This window comes from Notothenia coriiceps, unplaced genomic scaffold, assembly GCF_000735185.1.
Source record: "Notothenia coriiceps isolate Sejong01 unplaced genomic scaffold, NC01 NC01_scaffold00032680, whole genome shotgun sequence".
NCBI classification, from domain to species: Eukaryota; Metazoa; Chordata; class Actinopteri; order Perciformes; family Nototheniidae; genus Notothenia; species Notothenia coriiceps.
In genome coordinates this window covers 164,803-183,810 of record NW_011365381.1, presented here as the reverse complement: position 1 = coordinate 183,810, position 19,008 = coordinate 164,803, and the positions used below count along the sequence as shown (strand labels likewise).

The window sequence follows — 19,008 nt, the reverse complement described above, 5'->3', positions numbered from 1 at the left end:
AGGGTGACTTTTGGGACAATCACAAACATTGGGGGGGGGGACGGACTGACCAGACGGAGACGGTGCGACCCTCGGTTAGAGGTTAGTTGGTGTGGACGTTGAGAGCAGAGTACGTCGGTGTTGATACTTCCGACGTGCGGTGACGGGGTGAGTAAAGGGCACAGGCGAGCTAAAAACGGCGGGCACTTTGCAAACGACGCACGGCACAGTCGGTCCGTTCTTCTATATGTCTGTCGGTCTCAAATCTAAAGGGTGCAATAACAATTTGTCTCCACTATTCATAAACAGCGGACAATATTTATGCGCAGCCCTCCCAAACCACACACGGCCAGATAGCTTATCCAACAGTTAGAACGTACATACGAGACACAACCTTTATAGTCAGAAAAAAAGTGTGATTATTTTCTGATGTTTTACACATATGATATTATGAATACTGTGGGCCTACATACCTTTAGTGTGATTGTAAGTGCATGTGAGTGAATATTGGCATGCAAATTCGTTTTTATACTTCCTATTCATTGTCTCAATGCGATCATACATCTTAAGAAAGTTATCACCAAAAATGTTAAGAATGTTTTTAGAGAACGTTATCCTACCTTTCAGAAGAACATTCTGGTAACCAAAATAAAACATCCCGCTAAAAACCTTTTAAGAATAGTAGGGCATAATGTTCTAACAATGTTATCAAAAACATCTTAAGAAGGTTATCACCAAACATTTCAAGAATGTTTTTAAAGAACGTTATCCTACCTTTCAGAAGAACATTCTGGGAACCAAACAAAAATTTCCCGCTGAAAACATTCCTAGAACAATGAATGGTAACATTCTCAGAATCTTTTGAGAATCAAAAATGTCTAGCTGGGAACTCACACATGCCACCGCAAACATGCAATATCAGTTTACAGCTTATCATGAATTAAGTACTTGTTTGTTTTTTTCAAAAGGAAAATATGGTGACATCAGATTTTTTAAAACATCCTTTTCAAACAAATGCAACAACTTTCTTTTTTAAAGTTCACTAGAAATAAATCTGACGTTGACCATGACCGTGTTAATATTTGCCATCACAGGAACGTGTTTATAAAAAAGAATAACCTCCTGAAAACATCATCCGAATGTTGCTTTGAAAATGTTCTTCATTTGTTATCATGTAACATTGAGGGAACGTTTTATAAAGAACATCTTTAATGTGTTACTCCAACAACGTCCAAAACACATCCTTAGAATGTTGCAGGCAAAACGTTCCACCTTTGTCAACATATCACATTAAAGGAATGTTTTATAAAAAAACTTTCTGTCATCTCAGGCCTTAATAACATCCTCAAAACATCCTCTGAATGTTGCAGTTAAAACTTTATGTCTTAGTTAACCTTAAACCTTATAGGAACATTATTTGAAATAATAAACATCCTAAAAAGGTTCTTTGAACATCAGATTAAAACGTTTCTTTAAAACATTATTAGAACCTGTAGGTAACGTTAGCCAAAGTTGTGAGAACGTTCCCCGCTAGCTGGGTAAGGGGATTTCATGGGAATTTTGGATGGCAAAATCACTAGTGAAATATACAGATCCCAGTAGGAATATAGCAGCTCAAAACTTCCAAGTGAAAGTCCTGTGTTAACAATAGCACTTCAGGAAAAACTCATTCAGTGTTCTCATAAAGTATCAACAAAAATAATTATACAACACACACCTTCTTCATAGTTATATTATTCAATATTGTTCTACTTTATTATTAATACTGACACCTAAATAAATATTTATTGTGGTAGCAGAGCCAATTTGAATCTTCACAAGACTTCATTTGTTCATTTGTATTTTTGTTATAGTTTTTGTGATTTATTATGTTTAATCTTGTGCTTAAAAAACAAACACATTGCATCTCAGCTAAATGTTATGTTTTCTCTTCTTCTATTCAATCTAGATATTTGTTTTACCTTGTTAACACAAAGGCCAACAGTACATTTGGAGGATCTTAAAAGCAGTCATTCTCGCTATTGTTAGGATACACTGTTGATATAAAATATGCTGAGCGCTGTTCTAAATAACACAGGCATGCGGTTTCAATATGATGGCGCCATTGTTGGTGTGGAATAAAGCCATATAAGGTAATAACTGAGTGTTTCCTATTATTCTTCAAAATGCCACAAAACAAAAACACTATAAATCAAACTGTCAATCTGTAGAAGAGAGATGAATTTGATTGCACAGTAAGGATCACTGACTCTGAGTGTGTGACAGGAAGAAAGCGAGTGTGTTTGTGCAAGGGTGTAACTTTGGTTTGAGAAGTGGGGGGGACACAAAACAGGGGGTCCTCCGCAATGAAAAATGTTCTCAATTTAATTCAATTTTCCTGCCCTTTCTACGAATATATTAGGGACCACAATGGTGTTAACCGAAAATCCAGAAAAATGTGTATAATGAGTGTGCCCACTTATCTAAGTATGCCTAATCCATGTGAAACGCTGTTTTTATTTGTATGAACCTCACATCCTCATAGTCTGGGGTCCGGGCATGTACCGGGGAAGAGTTTTTTCTAAAATGAGGTTTAAATTGCATCATCTGGCTGGCACTTTTGGGCTACATTAAAGAAGATTTATCGGATAAAGCATCTCAACACTCATAATGAAACAGAAGTGTATATATTTGCAATAAACAACAACAACACATTAGACTATGCTCACCACCCAATTAACAAATATTTGATAAAACTCCTCTCTCCTATCATTTTTATCCTTACGCTAGTCTTGCATCTTCTTTTATTTTTATTTTAATGGCAATATTTGACTAAATCACTCCCCCCATTTCAAACTGTGTTTTTTATNTTCTCTAAAAACATTCTTAAAATGTTTGGTGATAACCTTCTTAAAATGTTTTTGTTAACATTGTTAGAACATTATGCCGGACTGTTCTTGTTTTTATAAAATGTTTTATAAAAACAAGAACAGTCCGGCATAATGTTCTAACAATGTTAACAAAAACATTTTAAGAAGGTTATCACCAAACATTTTAAGAATGTTTTTAGAGAACGTTATCCTACCTTTCAGAAGAAAATTCTGGGAACCAAAAGAAAACATTCATAGAACAGTGAATGGTAACATTCTCAGAATGTTTTTAGAACAAAACATTTCTAGCTGGGTTATCCCTCATAATTTGTTTTTCCACATTTCTAGCAAAAGCTTTGATGATGGACTGATTTTAAAGAAATATAAGACATTTTAACAACGGCCAATCGACATTTAATCTATTACGTTCATCTAGTTCATCTCGAAATCCTTCGCTTCGTGGCTTATACTAACACTTACGCAAATAAAAACTAGGTTAAGGGCTAAAACTAAATGGAAAAGTTAAATGTTGTAAACAAATAAGGGTTATCAAGAAATGACATGTTCCAGCAACACCATCACCAGCACCACCACATAGCAAGACCAAAACAGTTCAAGACAGATACGGACCCTAGCTCTTGGTGGAGCCTTGATGAACCACCTGCAGTCTACAGCCTCAGTCTGCAGCGCTCGGCTCTCCCCGGCTATCTGGCCTGATTCTACAAAGCCTTCTGGACCGCTCAGCTCAAACTCACAAACTGTGGAATACAATATTTAAAGTAATGTTAGTTTTAAGGCCTCAAAAATAAGGACTCAATCACAAAAAATGTATGCATTTGTATGAACTTATAGTAAGCAGTGTCTATTAAAGCTCTAATTATGTTGTGACTTAATAATACAAGTAAAATCCTTACATGGCAGAGCTGGCAGTTCCCCAGCTCCAGTAAACTCTGGATCTAAAAGCAGAAGATAAACGTGTTAGAAATAAATAAATATTTGGGACATTAATGGAAGTCTTTGAACAGTTAGGGGCAACCTTTAGAAAAAGAGTTGTATGGAAAAAATTGAAACAATTTCACACATTACCTCAAAATGCTTTTTTGATGTATAACGTAATGTCCCAAATCAAACGTATTACTAACTCATTGTTGTTTTAATTTTAAACTAAACATTGGAGAAACGTTTCATTCAATTAATAATGTATTTTTATCCACATTCCTAGTACAATTAAACCTGATTGAGAATTACCATGTAGATATAATCCATTTATTCCATTTGCTATCTCAAATTATGAAACTTTGTATTTGCAACATGTGAATAGTATACGCAACGAATAGTATCTAAGAATAGACCAACAAAAAGAAATACACAAAACAAAACTGATAAATATATCAAGAAATATTGCAGAGAAAAATAAAAACATCTGGCCAAGGTTTACATAATATACCAGTACATTCCCTCTGCCCCCCACCCCCCCTCCGATGCCCTTCTTTGAAAAGAAAAACACACACTTGGCCTCGGACAGGCAAGAGAAATTGTTTTAAACCTTTGTGCTGATGAATCTACTTGCTAGATGGATTATAAACCCTGATATACAGGCTTAGTCCAGGACAGATTAGGCCCCGCCAGCAGTGACAACCTGGTAAAAAAATTCTACTCTCTTTATTTTGTTTTCCAAATTCTTCTGGAAGTACAGTTTGCATGTACACCTCAGCAAGCAAATGTGTCAGTCAGTAGGTATAATCTAAGAAAGAAAACAGGTGATGGAGTCCACTGAGGCTCACATCAAGAAGGACTTTTATTAATCCCCACATGTTTACCCCTGACTCTGCTCCAGGCTTGTCCAGATCATTCCCATTCATTCCTCTGTGTGTGTGTGTGTGTGTGTGTGTGTGTGTGTGTGTGTGTGTGTGTGTGTGTGTGTGTGTGTGTGTGTGTGTGTGTGTGTGTGTGTGTTGCAATAATGCATTCCCAGAGGATTTATACCCAATATGAGAAAAACATGTAAAATCAGATGAAGGCACAATATAGGATGGTTTGTGTTAATCCTCCCTTAATATAATTCAGCTAGAAGGTATGTGGCACAAACCAGAACATTGTGGATTAAAACAACATGTATACTAAACAAACATGGAATCATATCAAATGGTGTGAACCAAAACCAGACGCCAACAGATGAAACAATTGCAGGCCAAAACAATCAACTGAAAGAAGCTAACATGCTCCGAACTGCAGTTAGATTAAATTAAATGCGTGAGTACACGCACTACAAATAAACCTTTCGCGGACAATAGTCATGTGATCCATTGTTTGAAACTACTTTACATACAAGGAGGAAAAGATTCTGGACTGATTTATTGAATGAAGCTGAAAAAACACATGACAACAGATATCAAAGATACTGATGAAGTTTAGTTAGTTTACCTCTCGCAACATACATTAACTTAAAAAAACTTCACAGCATACCTTTAAGTTTGGCTTAAATTCTTGTAAACTCACAAAAGTCAGCATAAACAAGAAGAAGCATGCAATAACAATACAGTCTCTGCTAAAAGCAAGACACTGTTTGTGACTGCATTGTGTAACTATAATTCACAGAGCCACGGAAAGGTGATATTTTTACTTCTCTTGTGCACACAATGCAATGCAATGCCCCTTTCAAATACTACAGTCCTAAATAATGTGTGTAAGCATGTGTATATATGGAATGATGTAATTCTCTCCTGCCAGTAATGAGTAGAATAAGATGGGAGATTAGCACTTGGCAATGGGGACTCATTACATATGATGTAAACGGATAGAAATCAGCTTATCCTGATCTGCCAATAATGAAACAAATCTTCTTAAAGGGGAAATAGTATTTCCTTAAGATTTTCAGCTTCCGAAAAATATAAATGCTTATTCATGATTATAACTTTATAAACACTGGAATGTAGGATGACCTGTAAATTGTGTGAAAAGAATGAGGAAAGTGTGTATGATATTTGCCGAACAATAGCACTGAGTCCCAACATACACAGACAAACAATATCATTACCAAACAACTTAAAAAGGGAGAGTGCATGGAAAGGACACCCTTGTTAACACTGGAAGAGTCCTTGCCGAACAAAAAAGATAACGAATAACGGCTCAAGAAAGAAAAATAACAAAACAAACAAAGAAATAAATAAACAAACGGGTGTAGAAGGATGGACAGAGGGATGCAGATTCATCTTTGCCCCCCCTCCCCATTCCATCAGTGTAGGTGGCCTATAAAATCTGCTGCTAATGAAGCCTCTGCCTTAGACTCCCTTAAGCTGCTACTGCGGCTCAGCACTGACAAGCTGTATTCCCCTGAAGACAAGCTTTCATTAACGTGTGTGTGTGTGTGTGTGTGTGTGTGTGTGTGTGTGTGTGTGTGTGTGTGTGTGTGTGTGTGTGTGTGTGTGTGTGTGTGTGTGTGTGTGTGTGTGTGTGTGAATAAATGCTCCACTCCTCTTCCCTGATCAGCTGGTGTGCTTGCACTACAAATGGAAATGGAGGAACATCCCCAGCAGCCAACAGACCACTTTTAAAGTTGCAATATCTACGCACAATTAAAAAAAAATCCAACAACCTTTAATACAATTTAATGATAACAGGCTAAGTGTCCAGTGTCCATCGGTGTCAATGTCTGTTTTAATGGGACTGAAAGGGAAGATCTGTGTCAAAGAGGTTGCAGCCAACAACGTTAAAATTATAGCAGGGTCGGGAGAGCGCGCCAAATAAGGAGTGGAAGGCTTAGAGCAGTATTAATACTCGAAACATGAACCCTGCCAGCCAGACAGCTGGCATGATATAAAAACAATAATAAAGCAGACAAACAAAATAAATAAACAGAATAATATAATCAATTATTTTCCACTTTTTTCCACTGTGACCTGACTAGGATGTCCTCCCATGAAAAAACATTCATTTGAGAAAATCCTGTTATTCTGCACAGATTACCACTGTTGTCCTTCATAACCATGAAAACGAAGCTCCTTTAAGCCTAACAAAGTAATCATACCCAAACTATGATGTTTTCCAAAATGCATCCCTGTGAGGGAGGGGCCATTCGGTGTGACTGTTAACCTGGACGGATTGTCTTCCATGCTAGGGGAATCCATCGATGTTGAACATGGACCCGTCTCGTCAACAAGGCTTTTTGGGGGTAATTTTTCGCGTTTATCATTTGCTAACTTTCTTCTGAAAATATACGCATTGAGCTTTTGCCGAGATAAGTTTACCTTAGCTAAGTCATCATGATTGTTAGTTGGGATTCACATTTTAGTGTCAACATTTAAATACTCACGTCAAACTATTAAAGAGTGTTTAAGACACACAGTTGGTGAAGGGATCAGAACAAGGGCTTGCTAACGCCCTAATGCTAACACATGCTAACTGCTATCAATCACAAAAACCACTGCATCCCTAGCATTATGGGAATATACGAAATGACTCAATATAAAGAGTTTTTCAAAACTTAAATTAACACTTTGTACTATCCACCCTCATTAATTTCAATAAGAACACTTAGATAAAGTGCCACAGGTGTCAATGCTAAACTTTTGCCGAAATGGGCCTCACCTGGCAACACTTAATTTACGTATAAGCGTGCATTCCTGTTAGTTCTGTTAACCTTATCACCCATCACTCACCTTGTGTGAAGTTATAATGGGCAGAGAAACCCATGGCCTCCAGTTCCCCATCAGCCACAAACTTGATGTACAGGTACCTCCCACTGGAGCGGACATATGAAGGGCTTTCCGGCCCACAGAACCGCCCGAGGATTGGAGAGAACACGAATGGCCCATCCCGTACCTCGATGTGGTCGAATTTACACTCCCAGGATGGCTCGATTGAATACTTCTCATCGAAAAACAAGTCGATGCACTGTCGTGGAGAGGCTTGAGAAAGAAGAGGGGTTGAGAAAAAGTGAGATAAAGATGGGACTGTCGGAAATGTCTTAAAAAGCCTTAAAAAACAAAGATGGAAGCCTCACCTTCAATAATATAGACACATTCTCTCTCAGGAGGGTATTTCTCTGGGTAGTTGGGTGAGGTGAAATACCCTCCCTCAGGCTCCTTTATCCAGGTCCCACACTGCCCAGCTGGTGTCACACCCGAGTTGTTCTTCACTGCAAACACAAGAAAGAAGTGAAAAGACAGCAGGCAGAAGAAAGTGTTTAGCACACCACTAGTTTGTCATAATTGATCTTCTTTTAAAGATCTTGTAGTGCAATAGGGGTTTTTAATTGATGGTAAACTGGATTTTAGTCCAGTGGCAAACCTCCACTGGTTGCAAAGAGTAACCTGATTGTATAAAAGTCTATGAGAGATTCATCCCTTTCCCCCACGTGATTGTCTTAGAACTTGAATCCACTCGCAGGGTATTTATTTGTACAAGTTTTTACATACCTCTTACAAAGTGGTGGTGGCGTTAAGTCATGTGGCTGTGGTGTAGTTGTTTTCAGCCTTACTTTTTTTTACTTTTAGGCAATTCAATTCACCCTTCAAAAATCTTAAAACCACTGTTAAATTACTCTGCTGAACAAGTATCTTGTGAGAAAATAATAAATGAATATCGATTACGAGTTCAGAATGTCTACACATTGTTTGTTTTGTCGGATTAATTAAATTGTATTTAATTTCTCACAAATTCCATTTTAAGTCATTATAATAAATATAATTAAGATATTTATGTTTAAAAATGTACTTCATATTTCTATTCCGCACTTCTCTTCTTTAAGGAGCTTTAGCAGAAAATAGGCCTTTGAATGGTGAATAGTAGGCTACAGAACGATCGGTGTGTCAGGGTGATACCTTGAGTTTTTGTTTTGGTAGCTGAGGCCCCCGGAAGCTCATGTGAGAGGAGACTTGCTGCCAAAGCTGTCAGAAAACAAGAGATTACAAATAAAGTTGCAATGTGTCAGAAATGCACTTAAATGTCCAGTTGTTATAAATACAAAGTGTTTACAACAGAGCAGTTATAACCAGAGGTGGGAGAACTCAGATCGTGTACACGGTGTCCGCGGGGTCTTAAAAAGTATTAAAAGTTGATAAATCAATTTAGCAAAAATTAAGGCTATTAAAAAGTATTCAAAAGTATTAAACGGTATTTTCAAAGGTATTACATTTGTAACTTGTTTTCAATAAGGATATCAATTGTCCAAAGAGGCTGTATTCTACAGTCTGCCTGAATGTAATCATTGCGTAGACCGTGTAGTGTGATTCTGTGTAGTTATGGTATCCCGTTGGATTTGACGTCATCTGAACAGTATATCGCACGCTCACTGCTTGGTAGCGCACGAAGGTCCGTTTACGCCGGTTGTTACACAACATCTTTATGGGGAAATGCAAGTTTGTGTCCAAATGGTTGGAAGATAAGGAGGAAGGACAATCAATACTGGATAGTAAATGTGAGGAAAAGAGTGTCGCCAATGTAACCGGTTAAAACTCCAAGTGGCGGTGAGGTATTAAAATGTATGGAAAGGGTCTTAAAAAAAGTTCTTAAAAGGTATTACATTTGACTTCAGGATTCCTGCATATACCCTGACTTAAGTAGCACCAGAGTGTAGGAATACTCTGTTACAAGTAAAAGCCCTACAATCAAAATGTTACTCAAGTAAAAGTAGAAAAGTATTGGCATCAAAATACTTAAAGTAGGCCTACCAAAAGTGAAAGTACTCTGTATGCAGATTGGCCCATTTCTGAATATTATATAGCGATTCGATTATAATTATTGACGTGGTTATCAAAGCTGGTAAATGTGCAGCTAATATAATGACTTTGTACTGCAGGATAGCTTTTGATTTGTTGATTTTATTTCACATTATTTATCAAAATTTGCAAAATCTGCAAAGTAACTATGCATAAATGTTGTGGAGTAAAAGTGCACAATTAACTTCTGAATGGGGTAGAAGTACAAGTATGTTGAAACACTCAAGTAAAGTAAAATTACCTCAAACTTGTAGTTCAGTAAAGTACTTGAGTAGATCTACTCAGTTACTTTACACCACTGGTTATAACCATAGACTGTATATATAAAGGTTATAATACAAAAACACGCAACCAATCGTGTTGAAGTATTTGAGGCACAACATGATGCACATATATAGCCTATACTAACAGGTTTTGAAACGTGTGCAGCTGTAAACTTACCGATGTGCAGCAGAAGTTTGTGCACCATTTCTGTTCCCTGAGGATGAGCAGCTCTGTTACAAATGTTTCAATTCAATAAAGTTGATCAAACGTCCATTCTTTGGGGGAAAATATCCCTCAGTCCGTCGTCCATCAGCTCCTCACAATATGCGAATAATCCGAGAGCCAATCGACATTTCCATCTCTCTGTCATTCTCCCCGAGAACTCAAAGGATTATTCCCACGTCCCCTCCGGCACAAACCTTCATGATTTTCGCTCCACCTTTAGGACGCAGTCGCATAATCTTCTCAAAACGTATACACTCATTGACAATGCTGCGAGTGCGACCCGCAGTGCGTGTGCACGTGCGTATGTGTGTATGCCGGCTTGGGGAGTAACGTATGTAATCAGGAAGGAAGGATACAAAAAAGGTAACAATATTCTTGGTTGGGTGATTTAGCCTATTGTGGGACAATTTTTGCGTTTCAGACTTCTGGAATATTGCGATATGAAGCCAATAAATCCACACCCAGTAGCCTATTCTGAAATCCCCAGGATGTGTCCTAATCAAACCAAAAGAGAAAATGCAGATATCACACTCATAAAAGAAATGGTAGACATATCAGTCTCTTAGTGCCAAGTTGTCTCAGACAATCTGCATTTCCTAATGTGGGACAGTTCTGTCCAAAATGTGGGACAGTGAACAGTCTATTTTGAAAAGCCTCTTTCACCTTCATGTAATAAAAACATCTCACGTCAGTAACATTCAAAGCTAAATGTGCAATACCATGTTCAGCTATTTTACTATTTATAATGTTATTGTTGTTACAAAATCTAGGCTTATAGGTGTGAATCTTACATGGAGAATCAAACATCATCAAACAAACAATATATTCTAATAGTGTTGATGTATTTATTACAAAGACATTAAGTAGCTATGAATTGCAAAGTTAAAATGTTTAAAATCTATGTTTAAAGTAAAAGATAATTGAAATGTATTTCACAGGGAACACATACAACTGCGGGTGTATTTGAAGGCAACATATCAAACATTGAGGCAACACATAAAACCTAAGCTGAGTAAAACAATTGCTTACAACAACATGCTGCTGTGAATTGCAAAGTTAATGTTATTCAAATCTAAAAACTTTCAAATGTATTTCACAGGGAACACATACACCTTTAACAGGTATATTAGGCAACACATACCCACACAACACACACAAACATGAACCTGCCTAAAACAATTGCTTACAACATTACATGTCTGGAAACAAGCAGTCCTTGCATGTCAAGGAGCCATCATTGTTCATAACCCCATTATCCTCTGCACAGCTTTCATGGAACCACTGGACACAGACTGCACACGAAAGCTATTCCTCTGCGGACTTGGGGTTCTTTCTGTCTCCATATAAATGCTGGCAGATTGCACAAGCTTCTTGGACCACTTGTGCAGTTTTCTTCTCCTTAGTTCTTTGCTTTTTCTCCTTTTTCTTTCCCCCCTTCTCTTTGAAGAAAGAAAAATGGCTGTCGCTAGTCAAACTATAGGAAGGAGGTTTGGCCCTCTGGCGGCTGGTGGTTTATGGGATTAGTTTTGTATCATAAAGATAAAGCAACACTTTCTCAGAATAAAGCAAAACTATGAGTTTAAAAGTGAAAAAAAACTGAGACAAGCAAAATAAAATAAATTTCAAAAATAAAACTATAAATTGCAAACAAATCATTTATGTAATCATGTNTGACATGCTAAATATCTAGAAGCCCTAACAACCACAAAAAAAAAAAAAGGTACAAGTATATTGTGTTAAAAATATGGCAAAAAGTCGTAATATTGTATAATGTATTGTTTCATCGAAACAGTGTTAAAATCACAAACTTGCCTTTTAGAGTCGCAGTCTTTTACAAAAATTCTGTTTTGTTAAGAGCTACCAAAACATAGTAAACATCGCAATTATTCCCAAAACAAACTGGGAATGGGGACATCGATAACATATTTGAATGTTTAATTTTCTTCAGGGCTACCGTAGTGCACATTGATGAACACTTTAAAACAAAAATAATGCTTACAAGTGTAAATGAGCCGGATTTTAGCTTTGAGCTAATTTCCATCTGTAGTCCCGTCACATGCAGCATATAAGAACATGACATTTATATATATATACAGCAAAAATAAAATATAGCATACAAGCATTTATGACATGGTAATACAATATAGCAGCTACTACATATAAAGTGCAAGATAAGATAAAAGCGCTACATAAAGTGCAAGAGGAGATACCCCTGTGTTAAAGTGCATTTATTTAGCGGTGATTACACGTCTGTTTGTTGCTCAAGCATTCTTTAAGTTGACCTTTAAAACTATTGAGAGTGGGACAATCCCGTATCTCAGTTGGGGGGCTATTCCACAATGAGCTGCCTTTAATGGAGAGGACATTTTGTCCAAAGGTGGTCCGTCTGTAGTGGACTTCACAGTCTCCTCTGGTTTCGGACCTAGTGCAGCGTCCAGTGTGTTTTCTGTGGATGAATTCCCCTAAGGGAGGGGGGGCCAGTCCATGTAAACATTTATAAATAAAGCACAAACTTTTAAAAGACTTAAAATGGTCAAAACTCAAGAAATTGTGTTTTTCAAGGATGGTACAGTGGTGGTATGAGTATGGCTTTCTGTCAAACACCTTGATAGCTCTCTTGTACAGCTGTTCTATGAATATTAAAGTTGGTCTAAAATCACGTCACCATAAAAACCAGGTGTGTGCCTGTGATACTAGCGTACAAATGCAGTCCCTTAAACAATATTTGAAAAACGTATGATTATGTTACAAACGGATATGATCATTTGAGCGTTAATCAAAAAAGCAAGCGTTTATGCACAACACTGGCCACAGTAGCCTAACGGCATATTGAAGACAAACAGCGGGGGGGAAACAGTATGAGAAGTCTTTCACAGAGACATTCACTAACTCACAGATGTGTAAATCAAGGTCAGCTAGAATTATAATGCGTCACATTGAATGTCAAGGTTATCACAGACTCAGCGCTGTGTTCCTTGCCCTCTTGAGCAGCTGATAAGATGAGACAGAGAGGAAACACTTCGCTAACGTGACAGCTAATTAGCGCCATTAAGCCGGAAGCTAGTCATTTAGAAACTCCTCCTGACCACAAACTGACTTAACACCCCGCATAAAGGTGCCGAGTCCGAACGGCTGACAGCATTAAGACTGATTTGTCGAGGGGGCTTAGATGCACACACACACAAAACCATACACACACAGAGAAGAACAAATTCATACAAACCCACAAAGACAGATAACAGAAGCTGTAATTACACAGTCGCTGTTCAGCCGAGGGTGAACAACATGGCACTTAAGAGAGGACGCCTCATTCCAAACACAGATCCAAGGATAGGGTGTTTTACCACCATTACGGCTATAATTACAAGCATAAAGGAGAAGGCTAGATAAGTGCAGATATGACTAGAGGTGGACATTCTCAAACACACACATATAATTATAGGTACATAGATTCGGACATTGACGCTTACGAGACGAAGGTCGACGACAATTATGCGTTGCATTGATCCTCAAGGTTATCACATTTTTGTGTTTATCTGTGTGCGTAAAACCACTTAAGAAATAAGTGTTTTGCGGCAAAAAAGTGATGATTTGCCTCTTGCCCTCTGTCCTTTTCTTAAAAGGCTCAAACAGATGTGTGTGTGTGTTTGGGAGAGTCTCTCGAGAGGAAGGGCTTTTGTCTATTCAATGGCAATTGTGTGTGTGTGTGTGTGTGTGTGTGTGTGTGTGTGTGTGTGTGTGTGTGTGTGTGTGTGTGTGTGTGTGTGTGTGTGTGTGTGTGTGTGTGTGTGTGTGTGTGTGTGTGTGTGTGTGTGTAATTGGTAGACTTGAGAAAACTCACCCCATTTTCTTGGTTGGCTGGTCACTGAATGTTGAATTCAGGTGAGGATTAAGAACAGCAGGGAGGTGCACTGGAAATGTGAATAAGTGATTTCCTGCCTTCGGAACTTCTCAATGTTTTTCTATTCTCAATGAATGACAGCAACACTGTTGTGCAATTCATTTAAAGGTCGTGTTTTGGAATATTTTTTTACATTTGAATTGCATCACTAATGTGTAAATAACGATACAGGTTGCCAATCGAAAGTTTTTTATGTGAATGCTTTTGCGTGGGCTTGAGCTGTGGTGGTAATGTATCAGCTCATAAATCTACCAATTAGAATGAGAGAGGTGTCACTTGTCCTACCGAGTAAACAAGAGGCTCAGGAAGCTGTCAATCATGAGCCTGCCAGTAGGAACCAGGAGGTCGTTCCTCAGGTCATTTTAATTATATTATATTTTTTAGGTCTCCATGGTTAAAGTGTGGTCGTCCACCAATTGGAAGGTCTGTGGCTCTATCCCCAGCCCTGCAGTTTACATGTCATAGTATCCTTGGGCAAGGTGAACCAAAAGACTGCCGATGGTATAGCCAAGGGTTTGTGAATGTTAGTTTCCCCCACTCTATAGGAGTGTCTGTGAATGGGTGAATGCTGATGTATATTTAAAAGCACTGAGTAGACGTGAAAAGCTCTAACCCTAACCCTACGAGTGCAGTCCATTTACTATTCCTCAAGTGGGATGGACCTGTGGTCAACTATGAGCAATTAGACTGAGCCAAAATGTGAACAACTTGAATTTATCCAAACCTATATAAGTATCTTAACCTGTTTTCTAAAAATACTTTTTGTATAGCTAAAACATCCTGCTTTCTCCTTTTATTTTATTTTCCCCACATATACCACCATACACTTTGTTAACACCTAGGGCTCTCTAGTGGGTGTTTGCCCTATTTTCTAGGTTAATAATTCAGTCTAGATTTGTCTAATAACACAATGGCTGCATTCTAGTCAACTTAACCAGCAATGAGCGACAGTGAGCCACATGCACAATACTAGCAGTCTGAAACCCAAGCAGCCAAATGAAATTGAGTCATCATTAATTGTATAATCCTCAACAACAACATTTCACTGTGACATGTACAAATGTTCTCCATAAGAAAGGACCATTGTACTAGTTATGACGCACATATTTGAAAGCAGGCTTTTCAAACCGCTGTAAAGAAAGAAAGTGAAGACAGCACTAACTGTCTGTGTTGTGTGTGTTCCATCAGGCTGCTAACTCTTTAATATTTCAAGGCGTCTGTGCCTGCCTCTTCTCCTCTGTTTTTATTTTTTCTGGACCGGTTTTCAACTTGTCTCTCCCTGCTTTCCTCCTCAGGTGTTTTGTGGAACCTGTCGTCATGTGACGGCCTGAAGATGCCCATCATCCAGGACGCCCTGGCCGTGCTGACCAACGCTGTGATCATCCCCCATTCGGGCTGGGACACCTCCCCCCACACCCAGGAGGACCGCAAGCTGCTCCTCCACTCCTCCCAGGTCCTCCGCAATGCCACCGGCTGCCTGCGGTCAGTGTCACCAGTAACTCTTTCTCCAATGTCTTTATTTAAAAGCCCACTTTAGGAAGACAGAGATAGTTGATTGGAAACCTTTCTTGGTTCTATTATATGGCCAAGACATTTGAAGGGGACCTATCATGCAAAATGCACCTTGTGATGTCTTTTATACATACATATGTGTCCCCGGTGCGTCGGGGAACTCACACAGCGTCAGAAAATAAAACCCTCTCTCTTTTCCTCCGTACCCAAATCTTTTAAAAACGGGTGTACAACGAGCGGATACAGATTCCATCCGCTGTGACGTAATAGCGGCGGCGGACCCACAGAAAGTTGCTATCAGAAACAATGCCTGACGTGTTTTGGACGTAATCTCGTCTTTGTTTACATTAGCAAGCCTCGCTAACACTCAGAGTTAACCAATACTGGAGAGCACATGTGTTTAAAAAGCAGGAAATAAAAAAATAACTCACCTTGTGATAAACCTGCAAGAGAAAAAGCATTTGAGCTCCATACTATTTCAGAAATAATCCTTGACGTGGTTTAAACAGGATGGCGTTTTATCACAACCGAATTTAACTTGATCTCCGGTAGAATTCTGATCAGGCATTAGCTCCGCCTCCTCTTCTTTCTTTTTTTTAAGCTAAGGACCCAAGATCTGCGTTTCTCTAACAGGGCTGCAAAAGAGGGGTTTGAGCAGTATGGCTACAATGGGTGAACTGTTTGGTATTTGAAGTAAAAAACTTCACAGACATGTTTTGTGTAGGTATGGCCCTACAATATATGTTTCAAATATAGCATGATAGGTCCACTTTAAGTTGTGATGTGTAATGCCTTGCCTCGTGCTCCAAACAAACATATTTGTTAAACTTATTGCGACAATGATACCTTTAAAATTGAGTTGCTTCCAATCTAAAAGACCCCCATCACCCCAGCCACAAACTGTTCTGTCTGCTGCCATCTAGCAGCATCCGGACTAAAACCACCAGACTCAGGGACGGTTTCATCCCACAGGCAATAAGACTGTTAAACACCTGAACTGTTGAAGCAAAATCTGTTAAACACCTGAACAGTTGAAACAACATCCCTAATACTCATCTGGCTGCTACTTAAAAATTATTTTAAAATTATGTATCTATTTACCTCAGATTTACTTATACATCCTATTTCAATAACTTGCATATAGACTCTTATTGCACTATTTCACCTTTTTTTAATTATTTGTATTTGTTTATTACTATTTACTTGCACTATATTTTTTCTGTTTATCTGTGTTTTGTGTTGCTCTGTTGGAGAAGCCTGTGACACAAGATTTTCATCTGCCTGCCGTGGGCGTTCGACGAGAGTAGGAGGTCGCAGGAGCGTGTACGTGGGCGAGCGGGACGCCAAGTCACAGTGTCATAGAAAGTTACAGGAGAAATAAATGTTTGCGGGTGAAATCCTTCTGTCTCTATCAACTAAACCTTGAAAGAACTCAAGATAATATACCGTTCTTGTAAACTGTTCTCTGATAGTACGTTTTACGTTGGAACACTACAGAAATATATGTAGTCACACTAGCGGGGCCACCGCAGCCCTCTTTGAGTGTGTCGCTAGTCTTTATTTTTGGAGAGTAGAAAAGGAGGTCATGGGTTTAGAAAAATTTTTGCCCACATGTTTCTGCGCCTATGTCTGAAGGTAGGCGACACTGCTTATCGCCGCCGCGCTGTGGGTGTCTTTCAACGATAGTCTTTGTTACGGACTGCACAAAACCTGCATTAGAGCAGAAACAAGATGATATCGTTCGGAGCGATTGTGAGTCTCAATGGTTATTGACCTCTCGTGTTAACAAGTAATTTTTCGTCCTTTTATTTTTTTTATTGGTGGAACCACTATTTGTGAACGTTCTTCTTTGTTCGTGAAACTGCGAGGTATATAAGAGTCTGTTATTAGAAGCTGGCGAGCCAAATTTGTCCTACCGCCAAAATAGTGTTGGCTTAAATTGGAACTAGAGTGGCCATTCTTAAGACTAGTCCATAACTCGAGGTTGTGAGGAGAAGAAAGTAAAAAAAAATTCGATTCCTTGGGCCTCTCCTCGCGCCGCTAAAGAGATCTGTCCCGACGTTTTCCTCCCAAACTCGTCATACGATCTTATCCCACTTGACAAAACCAATAAACTTCATGTTTTGAGAGTCTGTCTGTACAAAACATCCATCCATACCGGGGATGTTATATACAAAGCTTATATCGTACTCTTCCCAGGTGAAATTCAATCACTAACATTACGGAACGGACGGGCACGAGGGTTTGTTTGTATAAACAATTTTGAAAACCTCGTACTATGGAAATTTAACTCAGACGAAGGTTAGATTTTCTGGGGGGTAGTGGGTCGCGTGTTTGCACAAGACAGACGACGGTAGATCGTCGTAGGCCTGATTTTGCGTGGTCTGAGTCCCTGCCAAAAAGTAGGGTGTCCGTTATTCTGACAATTTGTGGACTTGACAACTTCGTTTTAGACAATTTTAGTGGACTTGTCAAACTATTGTGTAGGGATTTGAGTAGACCGACGATGAATTTTTAATAAAATTTTTAATACATAGATAAATGGCAGTCTGAAATGAATATGTAGCGATAAAGTTATTGAACGTATATGCTTGAGAATAACGTGATAAAAGTGGAAAAAAATTAATGAAACATAATACAAATAATGATAAATGCATGACGGTGATATTAAAAAAGACAAATAGACACAAAACACAACGACGACAACTCTTCGGACACTCGTGATTCAAGGAGTAGACGGTATTTTATGTGACATAGATACAAGCATACCTGTTTTATTGTCTTTGAACTGGGACCTAGAACGGAGTAGATGTATGTCATTTTTTGTTAACCGCCCTTACACAGCTTTGTTGTAATAAGAAAAAAAAATCAACCAGATGTTAAGATTTGATCTCAGAATTTTGCTTTGCTTTCAGTGATGATACTTTACATATGTGTAAGGTACGATGTAGATACTATGAGATTTACCGACTTTGGTGCAAGTCCCTTTTCTTTTTTCTACGATAGGAGATATTACTGACGTGTGTACAACACCTGGATCCAGAAATGGAAACCTTACTGTACTCCACCCAAAACTACGAATTGAAATAATAATTTATAGAATAATACTGTAGTTCGATTAATGTTATGTTTAGTGTGATTTTTAGTAAGGTATATAATCATAACTATACAACTAACTTTACCCTAGTACGTATATGTAATTTATGTAGATTGTTAACAATATCTCGGCAACGCGATACGTTTCTCATTTTCTGGATTCGCGCTTCTTTGACTTTACTAATTATTTTTTCTTTATCCGTAACTAAAGGAGAAGAATGGAGTCAAAGGTCGTTAATGACCAGATATAACTACGCATTTAGAGCAGGATCGACTCACATAAGATTAGTACACAACTGAAAAGCAACATATCAATTCATTCAAGTATCTATAACATTGCTGTTGATTTTTTTTTTCGTTATTAAAACACAGCTGTGTAAGAGTGGTTAACAAAAATGACATACTCTACTCCGTTCTAGGTCCCAGTTCCAGAAATAAAAACAGTATTGCTTGTATCTATGTC

The 19,008-nt window shown here is 38.4% G+C and overlaps 1 protein-coding gene across 1 annotated transcript in view; it reads right to left on the bottom strand.

Annotated features, from left to right (window-relative positions):
• Positions 1-10,016, bottom strand: part of LOC104961060 (neuropilin and tolloid-like protein 1) — a 12,852-nt gene extending 2,836 nt beyond the window's left edge. Inside the window, exons 1-5 of the mRNA XM_010789266.1 lie at positions 9,989-10,016; positions 7,831-7,965; positions 7,487-7,735; positions 3,743-3,784; positions 3,459-3,586 (exon numbers count right to left, since the gene is read on the bottom strand). Of these exons, the coding sequence (XP_010787568.1) occupies positions 3,459-3,586; positions 3,743-3,784; positions 7,487-7,735; positions 7,831-7,965; positions 9,989-10,016 (582 nt within the window). The remainder of the gene's footprint in view (positions 1-3,458; positions 3,587-3,742; positions 3,785-7,486; positions 7,736-7,830; positions 7,966-9,988) is intronic.
• Between the last annotated feature and the right edge of the window lie 8,992 nt (positions 10,017-19,008).